Genomic DNA, 16,539 nt, shown 5'->3' on the forward strand with positions numbered 1-16,539 from the left:
GGGTAGTGATGGAAAGGAGAGGCCTTCACTTACCTCTCCTTTGAGATGGAGCTTGGTTCCCTGTTAACTGTTTCCGAAACAGTTTTTGTTTCCTGTAGATTAAAAAGAAAAGTCATGCATTTTGTTTGTCCACGATTATAAAAGAATACATATCTTATTAACTTCTAAAATCTATTCAACGTGAAACCTTACCACCGGTTTCTTAAAGGGATTTTCATCTGAAGGTATCCTCCTGATTGGCTCTTCATTGGCAGTCTTGACAACTGAGGGACTGTCTTTTAGGATGTGGTCCTCCTGTGTCTTCTCATATAGATTTGTTTTTTCTTCAGTTGCTGTTGTTGCTTGAATATGTGTCGAGTCATCACTGCTGACAGAAACAAACAAACCTGCTCATTTTTTTTATTCTACTGTGAACAAAGTTGTGGCTGTTGTTAAAATCTCTTTTTAAAAGGACAAATCAACAATTTTATACAATTTGTGACACACTGAGCGCAAAGCCTGACTATGTCGAACTGGAAATAGTAAACCCCACCAGGCCATACAACCCTGCTGAAAAATGTGATGAAGAACCTACTCCCTTGTGCTAACCATTTATAAAACATTTAACTGACGTAAAACCCGTAAATGTTAATGTAAGACACAGCGTGCACAGAAATATCTGACATTCTTTTTTTATGGGTAGTGATGGCAGGGAGAGGCTTTCACTTACCTCTCCTTTGAGATGGAGCTGTTTCCTCTTTTATCTGTTTTCGAAACAGATTTTGTATCCTGTTGAGTACAAAAAAAGTCATATGTTTTGATTGTCCACGATTATAAAAGAATACATATCTTATAAACTTCAAAAATCTATTCAACGTGAAACCTTACCACCGGTTTCCCAAAGAGTTGTTCTCGTACAGGTATCTTCCTGACAGTGGGATTCTTGCCGGCTGAGGGACTGTCTTTTTTTATGCTGTCTTTCCGTCTCTTCTTTTCTGCTTTTTCTTCTCTTTCAGCAGATTCAGATCTAGACAGACACAAACACACCTACTGATTAGTCTTATTCTACTTTGAACAAAGGTCAAATCTACTCAAACCAGACCCAATGTTCAGTGTTTGGAGTGAAAGCAGTCCCAATTGGGTCTCAAAGCTTGAGCTTCCGCTTAATCTCCAACCTTTTAACAAAGTTTTAGCTGCTGAACCATCAGCAATACAACCATAGCACAGATATAAAGAGCCCTACATCAATATGTTTTCATTGACGACCTGCTCTCTCCCCATTCTGACCCTGTTAGACATCTCATCACGTTTATTATTTTTTCACATTTGTACCTTCATTGTTGTTAAACACAGAAATCAATTTCACTGGAGTCACTGAAAATGTTTCTCTCTCCTCATCAAATCTCAATATTATCTTAAACTCCAACTCTTCATCAGCTCTCACCTGTAGTCCTCCCTCCTCACCTCTACTATCTCTCACTCTCCCTTCCATACCTTCATATTATTATAATCTTCCTCAAAATAGACCGAAATCTGGTGGTCTGTATCTTTGTTCTGTTTCTGAATATGTTTTATAGCCCTTATTCTCACGTAGTATTGACCAGCTAGATATGCTGCTTTGTGAATGCTTTGAGGAGGCTTTCTTCTGATAATTCCTGTCCTCTCAAATGTATAAATGAAACGATCAAAGTATGTGAGATATCGTGCACTATGCTCACCTATAACAGATGCATTGGCCGAAAAAATTTCCCAAGGCTCGAAGTATTTTTTTCATAGTTAAAAGTTGATAGAGTGTGCTGAAGTTCTTCTTCTTCTTCTATGGAGTTTGATGGTGTGCTGAAGTGGAAATGTATTATTTTTCCTCTTGTTGCAACTTATGTTAAGATGCATTCGCACCACCTACTACCATATTTCATTATAGGTCAAAAGTTAAAATCCAAAGGCAACATGAATGCATGTTGCCTTTGATTTTTAGCTGCCTTTAAACATTATAGTGAGTGCACTATAATGTACCCACTCATTATAGTGAGTGCACTATAATGTACCCACTCATTATAGTGAATGCACTATAATGTACCCACTCATTATAGTGAGTGCAACATTTAAATAAGGTTTAAATGCAGCACTCACTATATGCATTTAAACCTTATTTAAACCTTACCTTTAATTAAGGTTTAAATGCAGCTAGTAGATCCAATAGGTGGCGGTAATGCACTCTGATGTTAGTTGCCACCTGCCAATAAACCAAAGACAGAAGAAGAAGGAGCCCGCCCAATATCACCCTGAACTTGAGAGAATACATAGTTAATCATAATTGAAAACAATATTGGACTAATGACACTGCCCTGAGGAGTACCATTTTCCACCATATAACTCCCTGATTAAGCTGTCCCAACTCTTACTTGAATAAACCTATCAAATAAAGTCTCCAAGTGTCCGTAAGCCGTAAACACTTAGAATTCCATTGTAGTAAGAGAACCATTACTATTCCATCAATGAGCCCCTGTCTTGTTTGGACACTGACATCATCCTCACTTCCTCATCTTGTCATTGTGCTAATATCAAAATGATGGGCAGCTGCCTTTAAAATTATAGCATTTACCAGCCATTATATGAAAGTGTATCTTCAAGTCAACATTCACTTTCCCTGCTCTGTTTCTCTCATTAACTCCTATCTGATTACTCTCCACCTGTGAGACAGTCTTATTTTAAAAATGTTCAAAGCCAAGATCAAATATAAGACACATTCTAAACTAGAAATACTGCATTATGGATGTCTGCCTTAGAGCAGACTGTTGATTGCGATCTACTGGTCAACCTCGACAGTGTTCACCGTCTATCTTATTAACTGCATGTGCCGCAGATCAGCTGTGTGTCGGTTGTGTGTTGTTCACAAGCCAAGTGTGTCCGCTACTGGCGGAAGGGCTACAGGTTTTTCTAATGCATTTCCTTCAATCCAAGTCAGATTATGTGCTAAACTATATGTCAGGACTCTACGGTATGAAGACGCACATCTTCGAGTCTGTCGGTAACAATCAAACCCCCTTGGATTAAAATAATTTATTCAGTAAGTGAAAAGCTGGAGTGGGTTTACTTTGAAACGGTTTCGTGAAGTGTTGTAAATGGGGATATGAAACCACAACCATATCTCCTTGACTCCCACTGCCCAGTCACTGGAACCAAATGTACAAGATGGTGGTGATTGAATCCGGGATATTTAGGGCCCGAGCAGTGACAGTGGGAGGCCCTATCGAAATTGTAATGATTATTATTATTATTATTCAGGCAAATTAATTGGCTTTTTGAGGGCTTTAACATGCTAAAATTCTTACAAAATTTGCAGAAAGTTAGAAGGTGGTGAAAATGTACGTATTCTGAAAGAGTTTTCAATGGGCAACGCAAAATTGCTCAATGGTGCCCCGAGACCCCCAGAACTTTTTCACATTGACCAATCTTCACAAAATCGATACACAGGTGTATCAAGACCAGACTAGTGGAAGGAAGCGTAGATGTGTTGGTCTATTTACAGTTTATGCTTTGACTACAGCCAATGAGAGTAAGTGCATATCCACTAGTGATGTAGTCAAATAGAACAAGTAGTGTTTAATTTAACATATTAACTTTAATATATGTGTTTCTGACAGAACTAACCCTAACCCCAACCCATACAGCACTATTCATTTTTATAAAGAAACACATCTGACATTTTTTTGTGTTGTAATAGTTTTTTAGCCTTGATGGGAGCATGGGTTTAAGCATGGTATATAAACAGCTGTTCATACGATTGTCTTGAATAAAACAAATAAATGTTAACAGACATCCATGGTCCCCGCAGGATGAATCCAGCTGACTCCGATGATCCCTTTGGTTCGCCTCTCGTGCCACCAATGGATTCCATTTTGTTGTTTGGAATTATATTTCTGTTGATGAGTAAAATTTCTTTAGGTCCAATTCTGTGGCAGGTTCAGATAAGTTTAATACCCTGTGCAGTAGAGTTAATGTTTTACACCATTGCACCAAGGCACTTCTGAAAAACAATGGGTTGTTATCTCTCAATTAATATAAAATAGTCTTGTCTCAACACAGGTATTGATGTCATGTAGAAAAAGACATGGCAAGTAGAAACAATTTAAAATGAAGATAAATAGTAACTCAATCTGGGTGCATACAGAAAACCGTACGATAAATAAATAAAAGTATTTTACTGTTTTTAAATAACGCTTTAATTCTTCCTGTGGCGTCGCTTGATTTGAGTTTGTTTTGTTGTTATTTCCAAGGTCAGTTGTGTAACTGAGATTCATTGAGCTCTTTAAAAGTCGGGTGCTGAGGATTTCTTAACTCATCCTGGCCTATCTTTCATCATCAAATACTGTTTCATATTTATGCCCCTAGATGGGGCTAGTGATCAGTGCAATACGTAGAGCCTAAAATGTGTTTGTTTCTGCTTGTTTGTATATTAAATGTTTTATTTATATGTATTTATATACATGTATTGATCCGTATTTATATTTGTTTGTGATTCATATGCATCAGAATCTGCGTTTAATTTTGAACTTGCATCTGTCTGTGTGTGTGTGTGTGTATGTCTGTGTCTTTGTGTGTACAGATGTACAGGTGTACTTTTTGGCTCTTGTGGAGCCTCAACTTGATTAGTGGTCCACCAGTAGTCCCGGAGCAGGAGCACAGAGGTGCTGATGGAGTCTTGAGCCTGGAGCTGGTTTCTATTGTCCCCAGTAATTGGATTTGGTATGGGAGGAGAGATGACTGCCAGTGAGAGGTTGGGCTTATTAGGTGTGAATAAGGCATGGGGTGCCACGACCTACTGCTCACACACGTTTCCACACTGATGCAAATAAATCTGAAATTGCTGTATTTATGTCAAACATTGTTCTGCCCACATGTGATTTCAGACCATTATTTTCAAAGCTCATCTCCTCATTTAAACTTTTGAATGAATGAAGCAAAACATCTAAATCTCTTCTTCACCATCCATAACAAGATAGCATATTAAAGAAAATCTAATTGGCTCTGTACGCTGACCGCATTTTGTTATTCTGTTCAAATTAAAGTCAATTATAGTTTGAAAGTGAGTTTTAATATCTTTAAGATTGATGTGAGGAGGCACTTAACTGAAATTCAAATATGTGATCATACAACCTGCCAATTTTATTGTATTTTCAATCAATTGCTTCTGCATCGTTACAAATAAAATCGATGGAAATGTAGTGGGATAGTTTATTTACTGCATTTGTTCCTTTTAGAGTGACTTTATTCTTCATAGTTACACCTTTTTCATTACATGGAGCGGTCACAGTCATTGGCACCCAAAGACAGTCTGTAACACTTGGTGGCGTTATGAGCCATGTTTTAGACAGATTTGTAGATTTGGAATAAATAAATAATAAAAGATTAAACTCTTATTCAACCTCCCTGGTCATATAAAGGTTTGTAATACAACAAGTTGCATTTCAGAGCAGATTATTTGCATACTTACAAATTAGCCTGGGTGTATGAGTGTTTGTGTCATGTCCAAGTTAATGTCAGCGAGCGAAGAACATTAACTGAACACACACACACACACACACACACAAACACAGACACACTCACACACACGCCTACACACACACACACACACACACACAGCGTTTCCATGGGGACCAAGCATCCACTCTGTTCTTCAATAGGGGGAGAATGAGTCGAGGTAGACTGCTATTGTGTTGTGTGTGTTTGGGGGGTCGGGTGGCAGTTCGAGAGGGGTTAGGGGAGCAGTATTAAAAAACGCACTAGACAGATGAAGGTGCTTTGCGTCCTTAAATCTCATCATAATGTAATCATCACTTAGATGGCACTACCAAAATAAGACAGGAAATAGGCAAGGCTGACAGGACAGAGGGAGACAGCGCACGACAGCGCATGATTCAATGGAGCTGTGAGATTCCTTCCAGATGGAAAATAATGGAAAAGGATTTCTAAAGCTCAGATGCCGCAGATACGGTGACGTAGCCATAATCATCAATACCTGGAGGGCCACAAACGCTAAAATATGATACACTATTCCCTCAACCAGCAAAAAAAAAGCGTGTTTCTGTGCTTTGTGAAAATAATTTCTTCTGGAAAAAAAGACAGGAGAAAAAGGAGAGAAACATCAGAAGATCAGTGGAATCTTCTGGTTTATATTTGAGACATGTAGGACTATTATCCCACAACAATGCTGCAGAGAGGGACACAGTGGAGCCCATTAGGGCGACCTGGCCCTCCTGACCTTCACAGTGGAAAACTTTTCAAACACGTTCAGACAAAGAGCAATCAAAGGATCATGAGGAGGAGGAGGGGGGTCCGACTGCGGTTTTCACAAATGGACATTTGCAAGTTGTTAATGATATTTCTTGAATTGAAGTTACTGATAAATAATTAGGGCTGTTCATTTTACTTATTTAAGTTTCTCTCTTTCTGACAAAACATCCAGAAAATTACATGTTTTTCAATATCACCATGAAACAGGGTTGATTATATATCAGGCCCAGTTTCTCGACATCTACTTGTTGCGGGGCCTCTAATTCACACATACCGTTGATCTATAATCAATCATCACTATTTTATTGCCTATTTTGAATGCCTTTTACAACTTGTTGCTGTAACAAGCTAATTTCCCCGGCATGATATCAATAAAGTTTATTGTAACGTATCTTAATTGGTTAATTATATTAATGTTTATCAGGTTTTCACACTAAATATATAAATGCCTATTCAATACAACTTGTTTGTATCGACCTCTTTAAAATAACATTGTTAAAGATTAGATCACTGATTTTGGAGCAGACACTGACTTTTCTCATACTGGCTAAGTTTTTGTTAGCTTGTGAAACAGACAGAATGAAATAATAAATGATAATAAATAAATAACAGAATGAACATGACCTGTACTGATCCAATGAGTAATTAAAACAGGTAAAAAAGATGAAATTATCACAGTCCGCTTACGTTGCAATTATTTTTTGCAATTTTTAATTTTGTTTACAATTACCTCTGATTGATTTTTAACCTATTTTACCCAAGCCTTTGGATTCAATTCCACAAAACATAAAGAGACACCCAGACTGAATCTGTTGATAAATATTCCTTTCATACTATAAAGAATTAAGCAGAAAACTGGGTTCAGACAGCAGCCAAACAATAACCATGCAGATATCCAGTGCAGCTTTGACCTGTACATACTCTATACTCTTGTTTGGCCCCTGAAAGCCATATTTGTGATCACACATTTAAATAATCAGATCTAATCAATAAACCTGCATATCTGTGATGCGTTTTAATGTTATTGTGTTTTTATGTCCTATGTTCATTGTATGCACCAATTACCAGAGCAAATTCCTTGTAGGTGTAAACCTACTTGGCAATAAAATATTTCTGATTCTGATTCTGATTCTGATTCTGATAACGGAGATTGGACAATAATGATTTACAGATCTGTTTTTGTTTTTATCATTGGAATCATATGTGGATTTAAACTGTTGTAAGCACAGGTTGAGGAGAATGTATGTGTCCTTCTCTTCTCCCCTCTGTGGAACCGACACTTAGGATGTTGGGGCAGCTTCAAGCAGCCCATTAGTGAGAAACTATTCTCCACCTCTGCTTTGTCTTCTACTCTCTGGTCCACTCTCCTATTGGTCAGATTCTTCTGAGTCACAACCTTTCTGTGCCAGACCAAATAAATGCACCACCTCCTACTATTAACCGCACTGTTGATCATCTCCTTGAGGGATATTTTATATCCAATAATAATACAAATAATGGAGAAACCCTTAAATCAACTTGATGCAGAAGATATTAGTGAGGGACAGATAAGGATGTCGGGAAATGCTCAATAGATTTGGTGAATCTTGCTTGATCCCTTTGCAGCGTTTACATATAGAGATGCATCAAGTAATGTACATTTACTGTACTAGATAGTTTGGAAAGTATTCCGGTGCTTTTAAATAACTGCTTCCAATGTCTTATTAATGCAAACATGGCAATATGAATTAGATGTAATTATTTAAGTGTATTGATAAGTGTTTACTATTCATACAGGTGTACTTTTTTATAAATGATCACTATTGATTTATCATATTTATACATCAATATGATTGCATTAGATTGTTAATATTATGTCATTATCTGAAATTAACATTTACTCGACACTTAATTGACCGCTTTCTACTTAAAAAGTAATTGTCGATGATTATTTTATATTTTACCAAGAAAATTAAAAATTAATTGCAGTTATTGAAACAGTAGGCTATATAAGGTAATTCAAATCCCCTATTTTAATATAATGTAATATATATTATAAATTCTGCATAATGAGGACATTATCGTTTGATACTACTGGAAGTATGTAAATTTGCCTCTCTTAGATTGTGAAAGCAGGACTTTTATTTGAGTAATTATACACGGTGCAAATCTTTAATCGCTTCCCACCACCGCTGTATATACATCGTTGGGCGGAACCTTTATCACGAAGCCTCAGTTTCCTCACGGAGGACTCTACCGCTGACGGACCATGAAATGACATAATGGTAAACACAGTGAGGTGAGTCTCGATTTAATTTTTACAGCTTGTACTCGCACCAGATTCACAATTGAACAAAACCAACAGAACACAAAGGATTTTCGGGTTTGACGTGGGAGAGCGAACAGCTTCATCTCGAGTTAGAAACACTTCGTCCACGGATGGAGGGAAGCTAGTGTTAGCAGCTAGCTGAGTAACCCCGACTCACTTCAGAGGAGATGGGAATAGAAACAGGCCCCTATTCTCTCAGCTGTCAAGAACCTCCACTGTGGCACACATGTTTATACACGTTGTGTTTGTGTGTGGGGGAGTAAGTGTGTATCAGAGAGTTAGCATACAGTGCAGGTCAATCTGGCTAACACACACACAAACACAAACACACACACACACCCACATACTGACCGTGGCTTCACCTCTGTGTTGAGATGATTGTGTGTTTATAGATACTGGAATAAACTCACCGTCGCTGAGGCTTGTTTTAATTTATTTTATCTGCTGCTGCTAACATTATCAAACTGAAGGCGTATCATCGTTTAATGATTATTAAAGATGATGATCAGGACCAGTGATGCTCTTTAAATCTCCATATAAGCTCTCCACTTTTATTTGTTTGAAAAACGTATCATCACTTGTTGTGTGAACATTTTGTCATTCTCAGCCGTTGAAAGAAAATAAAATCTAAAGTGATTTGGTGCTTTAAAATTGACTTGTATAAAGACAAAACGGATGTTTACATAGTGAAAGATATTTTGATAGCATTTTCTCCCCTTCCTGATACTGATGCCCAGGGCCGGCCCCTGGCAATATTGGAGCCCTAGGCAAGATTTCAGAATAGCGCCCCCCCAACATACACACGCTAAACCGCAAGCGCCAAAACTCTAGGAGAACAATGGGGAAATCCAAAGTATTTGATCATTTATACAATATATAAATAGCATTTATAATCAATCAATTAAATTGTATTTGTATAGCCCATATTCACAAATCACAGTTTGTCTCATAGGGCTTTAACAATGTGTGACATCCTCTGTCCTAAACCCTCAACAAGAGTAAGGAAAAGCTACTAAAAACCATTTTAACAGGGTAAAAAGTACGTAGAAACCTCAGAGAGAGACATATGTGAGGGATCCCTCTCCCAGGACGGACAGAGGTGCAATAGATGTCATCACTGATGGAAATCACTGCAATATGTGCTTACTCAGCTGATGTTGGCTGTATTGGCGTTACAGAATGTGTGAGTCCACATGAGTCAATCACTGACCTTGATGACGATCCTCAGTTTGGTCAGCTTTTCTGGCAGCAGATGATGTCAGAGTAAATGTCAGCATTGCAATATGTCAACTAAAGATTAGTACATTCAGCACGATGGGTTAGGGTTCTTAAACAGACTTCTTAAACAGAAATACATTTTTTGACTGCCTGAGCAGCTTTGCTGCAATGTTACTAGTATATAATATCACAGAATTCCTTGGTGCTATGCAGAAGGGGATTGTTTGTAAGGATTATTCATATGAGTGACCAAATCTCCAATTAAAACCCCAAAAGATGATTACAGTCACATCTGCAATAATATCCCAGTTGATTTGCATCCCCAACAAATGATCATGAATAAATCATAAATGTTCAATATATAGGCCAGCTGATCAGGAATTGAATGGCAGTGATGTAATGGTCTTTAAATAATTGATATGTTGAGAAAAGTACAAGGCGCTGCAGTTCGGAGGAGAAGAAAATCAATGAGAAAAGGAAGACTAATGAGAAAGAAAGATGTACAGACGGAGAAGAGAGAGAGACAGAGACAGGGGAGAGAATCAGAAGAGATAGGCGGTCCAGCAGAATGGAACACCACCCAGGCCTGTTTCCTCCCTGTCTGCTCAGGCCTGTGATAAGCAGGCTGAAGAGGAAGTCAAGTATCATTTCATCAGGACATGTGAGGGAGGATCATCATCTCTATTTGCTGAGGATTAGTCTCTGAAGCTCCAGTGTCAGTGTGAGGAAGATGCTATCAGTGTGATGGGTAGTTTGATGCTTTACCTTGTGAAACTTAAAGGTTTTAAATCTGGAAAAATACTTTAACTTCTGTATTAGTTTATCACAGTATATTTTTCTCACAGCTGTGTTTCCTTTCTTGGGCATGCTTCCTCTTTACTATCTTCCCTTTTCTTTGTTACAGTCAAGCCACCAACCATCTCCTTTCGATGACCCCACAGCTACTTGACAGGCAAAGAGAGCACAAAAGGCTGATGGGCGATTTTTGAATGATCTTTCACAATTAGTATCCGACTCCTAAATATTTCAGACAGAGCAGAGGGATTTCTACTGTTTTGTTGCCCCAAGTTTGTTGATCTGGCCAAATATCTGTTTGCCGCCCATATTGGCTTGATTAAGAGAGTCTCAAGCTGCTGCCAGTCTTGTTTAGCTTGGGCATGATGCCACTGTAGCTTTCCCCAAGCGGTAGAGATTCACTATTGGAAAAGGAAAAGTGTAACCCTGGACAAAGGCCCTATCTTGAGGCGGGGAGCAGGACTTGGCTTCAGACAGAAGTTTGTGAAGCCTGTAGGCTGCTTGGATCTTCTTCACCAATTCTTAGCTAATCAAAGTACCTAATAGCCTAGTTTGCTTTGTTGGACATGTGGATCCTGCTAATGGGGTTTCTACCCCCGTCTTGGAAAAATATCTAGTTTTGAGATATACAGCTCAGGGGTAGACCCAGCCATGGAGGGTCTTGAGCAACTTGACATGGTGGGTGATATCAGCCCGGCCTTAGAGGCTACTGAGGATTTTATCCAGTGCATGGATGCACAAGGCCAAGGTCCAAGCCAGGTTCAAACAGGGAACATCCAGCCTCCTAGGCAGCCCAAGCAGCTGCAGGAGGTGTCCACTGTGGTGCTTGGGAAGCTCAGCTCCAGCGGCGTGTGGGGCCTACTGGCCGGAGAGCAGCCAGAGGTGGGCCCCTTAGGCCTGGCGTGGGCTGACAACTTCAGTGTGTTGGGGCTTGGGATGGGCTTGAGGCACGGCAAGAGAAGCCGGGCACGCTCCACCAACGACCTGGCAGCCCACTCCAAGGAGTGTACTAACCACATTGCCAACTCCTCGTCCAAATCAGCCTTCAAGAAGGGACACAATCGCTCCAGATCTGACGTCAACTACCGGCCGTCTGCCTACACGGACAATGGCCTTCCCACCGTGGACTGTAGCACATTGAAGAACATGATCCTCAACCGCCAGCAAGAAGGTGAGTTCACATGGTATGAATCTCTGTGTGATCAGTTGATAAAAGCAGTTGTTATGAATTAGTGAGTCCAAATTGAGCAGAAAAGATGAGCTGATTAAACAATTAGCTGAAATAACAATGAAAGTGTTTGCCATTAAAAATATAACAAAACAAACACAAATCTGTGATTTAATTTAACAACTGTTACAAATAATGCTAAAAGAAAAGGAAAAAAGAAACGAGTAATAAGTGAGAACAATTTTACGTGTAAGCCATGCGGTTAAAGTACGTTTTGAGGAATTTCTAAAAGCTGCCACCAAAACTAATGTTCTTATTTTGTTGAACTGATCCTGTATCTGACTTGGATTTTCCTAATTGGGGATTTATGGCAATAAGAGCTGTTGCTGCTTTGACTATTTAAATATGATGCCATGTCCTCAGGTAATGAACTCCGTATTCCTAACACAAGCCCAAAAGGCTGGACCTCACCTGTAAGAACAGTGCACACCTCCCCTGTCCTCTGTGCTCGGATAGAGTGTCCATTCACTGGAAAGCTGTCTCAGCCTCTCAGAGGCTTTTGGAGGACAGAAGTCCAGGACTATTTGTGCAGATTGGGGCGTATGCTCTACTTATGTTGAAGCATCCTCAGAGAAAGCAATAATGATAGAAGATGATGATAACTTGAAATGACACAGCTGTGCTATGATAGCCAGTGCAGCGAGTGCACACACACACACAGACACACGCACCGTTTGTTTGTGTGTTTTGGCCAATCTGAAAGCCTAAGGAGATCCTGAGGGATCCTGAGGGATAATAGCCTGTAATCCTGTCAGCAAATGGACTCAAATGAGGCGAAAGAAGAGGCAACCCAATTACCAGGCTCCTGACACTGGCAGGATTATTTAGTATTAGCATATGTGTGAAAAGGCATCACGTTATTTAGTTTGGCTGGATGTGTATTGAAAGGAGAGAAGTAGGAAAAAGGACGATAATAAGCAGTAGGCAGCGTGATTTGGCTCAGCCTCGTCTCTTCATTCACACTGTAAAAAGTGGCCTGTTTGCCTTTCCATTAGTGACAGCTGGGGATGTTTAGATTGGTAAATTCTAATGATGATACATGCCTATGTAGAGCAAATAATCTTTATTTTTAGCTTTTATTAAAGCTACTTTATGTCTTGCAACAGAGTGTATAAATCTGTTTATATTATCTGAGGAGATTTTCTGTTTCCCTTTTTCTTGCAAGTAATCCGTAGTAATTTATTGTTTATACAATGAGAAGCTATGCACCTGTTAATTACAAATGTAAGAGAAATGCAAGATGAGCTTGCACAAATAAAAACTGGATTAACACATTTGCACACACTTTGTCCCATAAATGCATACGATTTCTATCACCAAATCAATAATGTACACCTTGGGATATTGTTGAACATAACAAAAAATGTCACAAATTGAAACAAAGAACCCACAATGGTAACTGAAGTGGGGTCCAGATCAAAGCCAACATTTTATGGTTTCAGCCCTTGTCCCATCCTTCCACCAAGTATGTGGAAATCTTTTTTGGTGTTTTTGGAAAACAGACAAAAACATAACCTCCTTGTCATAGGTGTTATTTATCAACAAGATTATCAACAAAACTCAGATGTAAATATTTGCTCATTCCAGTTTATTAAATGTCAATCTGAATTAATTGTATGACATAGTATGCCACTGATTGGTTTTCCTTCATTCTTTGTACTTTTAAAAAAGACTCAAATGTCTTATATAATTTAGATGAACCCTGAAGGAGATGAATGCATTTTCACTTGCAGTCTATATTTACATTGGTATCTGTGAAGCCCCTTCAGTCTAATTTAAAAATGGTGTTTAAAATGATGTTTTGGCTTCCTAATCAGTGGGTGAGGCTGCTTGGTTAAGGCTGAAGTGGACGTTTGTGTCTTGATTGACTTGAGGGCTGCTGTTCTGGAGAGTTAGTTTGCAGCACGCAGAGAAAAGTGTTAATTCTGGTTGAAGGCTTACATGTGTATATTAGACTAATACTGGGGTATGATGTCAAAACCTACCAGGTAGAGATGAAGGCTAATTGAACTGAGCAGTTCTCTTCGCCACTATGCCTAATTCTCATCGCAACCATCCCAAGCGTGAAGACTGCCAATCAGCCAGACCTGACTCTGGCTTAACTAATTTGCATATTTGTTTGTTCCCTTTACAAAAGGGATTGTTAACATGCAAAGTCCGAGACAGAGAGTGACACAAAGTCTGCTGCTGATTTTACAAGATTGATGAGGCACTTGACTCGCCATCCTTTAGTTAATAGGAGCTGTGTCGGATTCAGCTTTTCCCTTTTCCCTCCTTGAGTGATTCAGCATGTTAAAGAAACAAAATGCAATATCTTTTAATTAAAGTTCCTCTGGTCAAGTTTTACAATTAAACATAATTGTCGAGGCTTGTAATAGAAGTTGTTGTTACTATTAAGTACATTTATTTTCCTAGAAATAATGGATTCAGAGATTGGTTGGTAAAAAAAATAGTATAGATATTTAAAAAATAGGTAAATTTGGTTTGCTTTTATAGACATCTACAGTATGTAAGATATTTGCAAACAGACCCCTCCATGAAACCACATCCAATCTTCAAACAATTCTTCTACTGTTAAAATTTTGAAACAGAGTTCAAAATGTGTATACACAAATAAAACTAAAGAAGTAAAATGTTCAATACAAACAACCATGTAAGGCACAGCATGCATCATTCACATGAAAATTTCAGAAGCTGCATTACATTTCAGCAGGCCATGTAAACAAAACATTTATTGACGTATCTATAAATGACAGACACCATGTCCACAAATAAAGCTACAAACATTAGCAAAATGATTGATTAGTACTCTTCCATCAAAATGGTATCAAAGTAGGCCAGTTTTTTTAATTAAAGCAATTGTGTGTGACCTGTTATTTTTGTCTGCAGAAGATGAACTTTACCTGGTTGGTCAGTTGGAAGGTGATAATTGTCTCAGTTCACTCACACACATTACTCCTCATTTCCCCCCTCTCCTCTGTGCAGCTGATAAAAGCAGCATTAGCAGTAGCAGTGTTGTGAAGCAGGGTGAGATGGAGCAGCGTGAGGGGCCCCGGGGCCGCTGGACACCCTGTCATGTCGAACTGACACCCTGCGAGCTCCGGTTGTACATTCTGGACAGCAGCGCCAACCGCCAGCTGGGCACTGCCTACTCTCTGTCACACTGCCAGAGCGTCATCTCACCAGCGCCCTGCAGTCAGCCTGGCCAAATCAGCCAGCCTGCCGATAAGCGCACTCTGCAAGCTTTGTTCTTCAACAGCACTCGTCTCCAGCTGAAGGCAGCTAGCCAATGGGAGGCCATGGAGTGGAGAAGGCTGATGTGGGAGAAGGTGCAGGCAGCCAGACCTGCGAGGCAGGAGAACCGGCAGTGCAAGACGGCAGTGGAAAATCAACAGGTCGTCAAGTTTTCCACACCCATGTCACCGTCCTCATCCCCCTCTCCGTCAGGGCTTGACACCAGACCTGATGGTGAGAGCGACACCCCCACCTCAGCAGAGGCCTCGCTCTCTCTTCAATCTAATTCTGGCATCGTGAGCAGACCCACCACCCTTCCTCTGTTTACCCAACCCTGCCAGGACGTCCTCAAAGCTGGTCTTCTCCACCAGCTGATGGACCAGAACAACTGGCGGACCTTCACCTTCGTCCTGACCAGATCTGCTTTCCAAGCCTTCCCCACTGAGGGCAGAGGGTCTGTGTCCCAACCCGTCCTCCAGCACTCCCTGGCATCTTGCTTGGCTGTGCAGCATGATCAGGAACCAGAGAACGGGCAGCCGTGGACAGATAGAAGGGAACATTTCCAGGTAGTTTTCCCCAAAGACGTGCTCCGACTTTGGGCTGATGATCAACTCAAGGCCCAGGAATGGGTGGAGATGCTGCGCGAGGCAGTGGCGGCACAGAGGCCTGCACGAGAAGAAGGTGTAGAATCGTGGGAAGGAGCTCCAGGCCTCCAGGGTGTGTTGTTAAGATCAAAACCGTCTCGTGAGAGGAGGCAGCGGGAGGCCCAGAGAGCCAAGAGGCAGTCAGTCACCACCAGTTTCCTCAGTATCCTCACCTGTCTGGCTGTGGAGAAGGGACTCACTGCTCAGAGCTTCAGATGTGCAGGTGAGTGGCCCACACACACAATAACACATTGAATATTTACATAAAGCATAATGGATATATGAAGGATGGTGTCTCTTTGAATGCATCTACCTTTTCCAGTTTTTACTCTCTTTTGAAATCCAGGACAATCACAGCCTCTCTCCTCCTGTAGTATTATTATTCCTCACCTCACCACACCCGGCCTTAGACAGTCCCATAAATGGCAGGCAGTGCTTTTACTCTCCCTGGGTGTGAAACGTGGGCTCCTCTTTCTCTCGCTCTAAGGAGGGCTTTGAATTATCACTGCCCACCATCTTTTTTTATTTGTAACAACTGTCTTATTAATGCAAGGCTATTTGAAAGGCCAGCTGAAACAGGAACAAGGACAGAGGCCGCCTGGGGGCAACTGATGATAATTGGTAGGCCTAAAGCACTAGGGGAGAAAAAAAGATGTATGAATGAATGAATGAATGAAGGCGAATGAAAGCATCCTGGGGATGCGGCGGTGGTCAGGCCTGATCGTAGCTGTTTGATTTAAGGGTTTCTGGGTAGAGCTGGATGTGAGGGACAGCTGGATACGTCCATTTTCTATACAGAGCACACCTCTGCTCACGCAGTCCCTTTTATTTCCCGCCTT

At 40.2% G+C, this 16,539-nt stretch overlaps 1 protein-coding gene across 1 annotated transcript in view; it reads left to right on the forward strand.

The window, feature by feature from the left end:
- Positions 1-10,707: 10,707 nt before the first annotated feature.
- Positions 10,708-16,539, forward strand: part of plekhm3 (pleckstrin homology domain containing, family M, member 3) — a 30,718-nt gene continuing 24,886 nt past the window's right edge. The window contains exons 1-2 of the mRNA XM_062402808.1: positions 10,708-11,765; positions 14,808-15,923. Coding sequence (XP_062258792.1) covers positions 11,246-11,765; positions 14,808-15,923 — 1,636 coding nt within the window. The 5' untranslated portion in view covers positions 10,708-11,245. The remainder of the gene's footprint in view (positions 11,766-14,807; positions 15,924-16,539) is intronic.

This window comes from Platichthys flesus, chromosome 13, assembly GCF_949316205.1.
Source record: "Platichthys flesus chromosome 13, fPlaFle2.1, whole genome shotgun sequence".
NCBI classification, from domain to species: Eukaryota; Metazoa; Chordata; class Actinopteri; order Pleuronectiformes; family Pleuronectidae; genus Platichthys; species Platichthys flesus.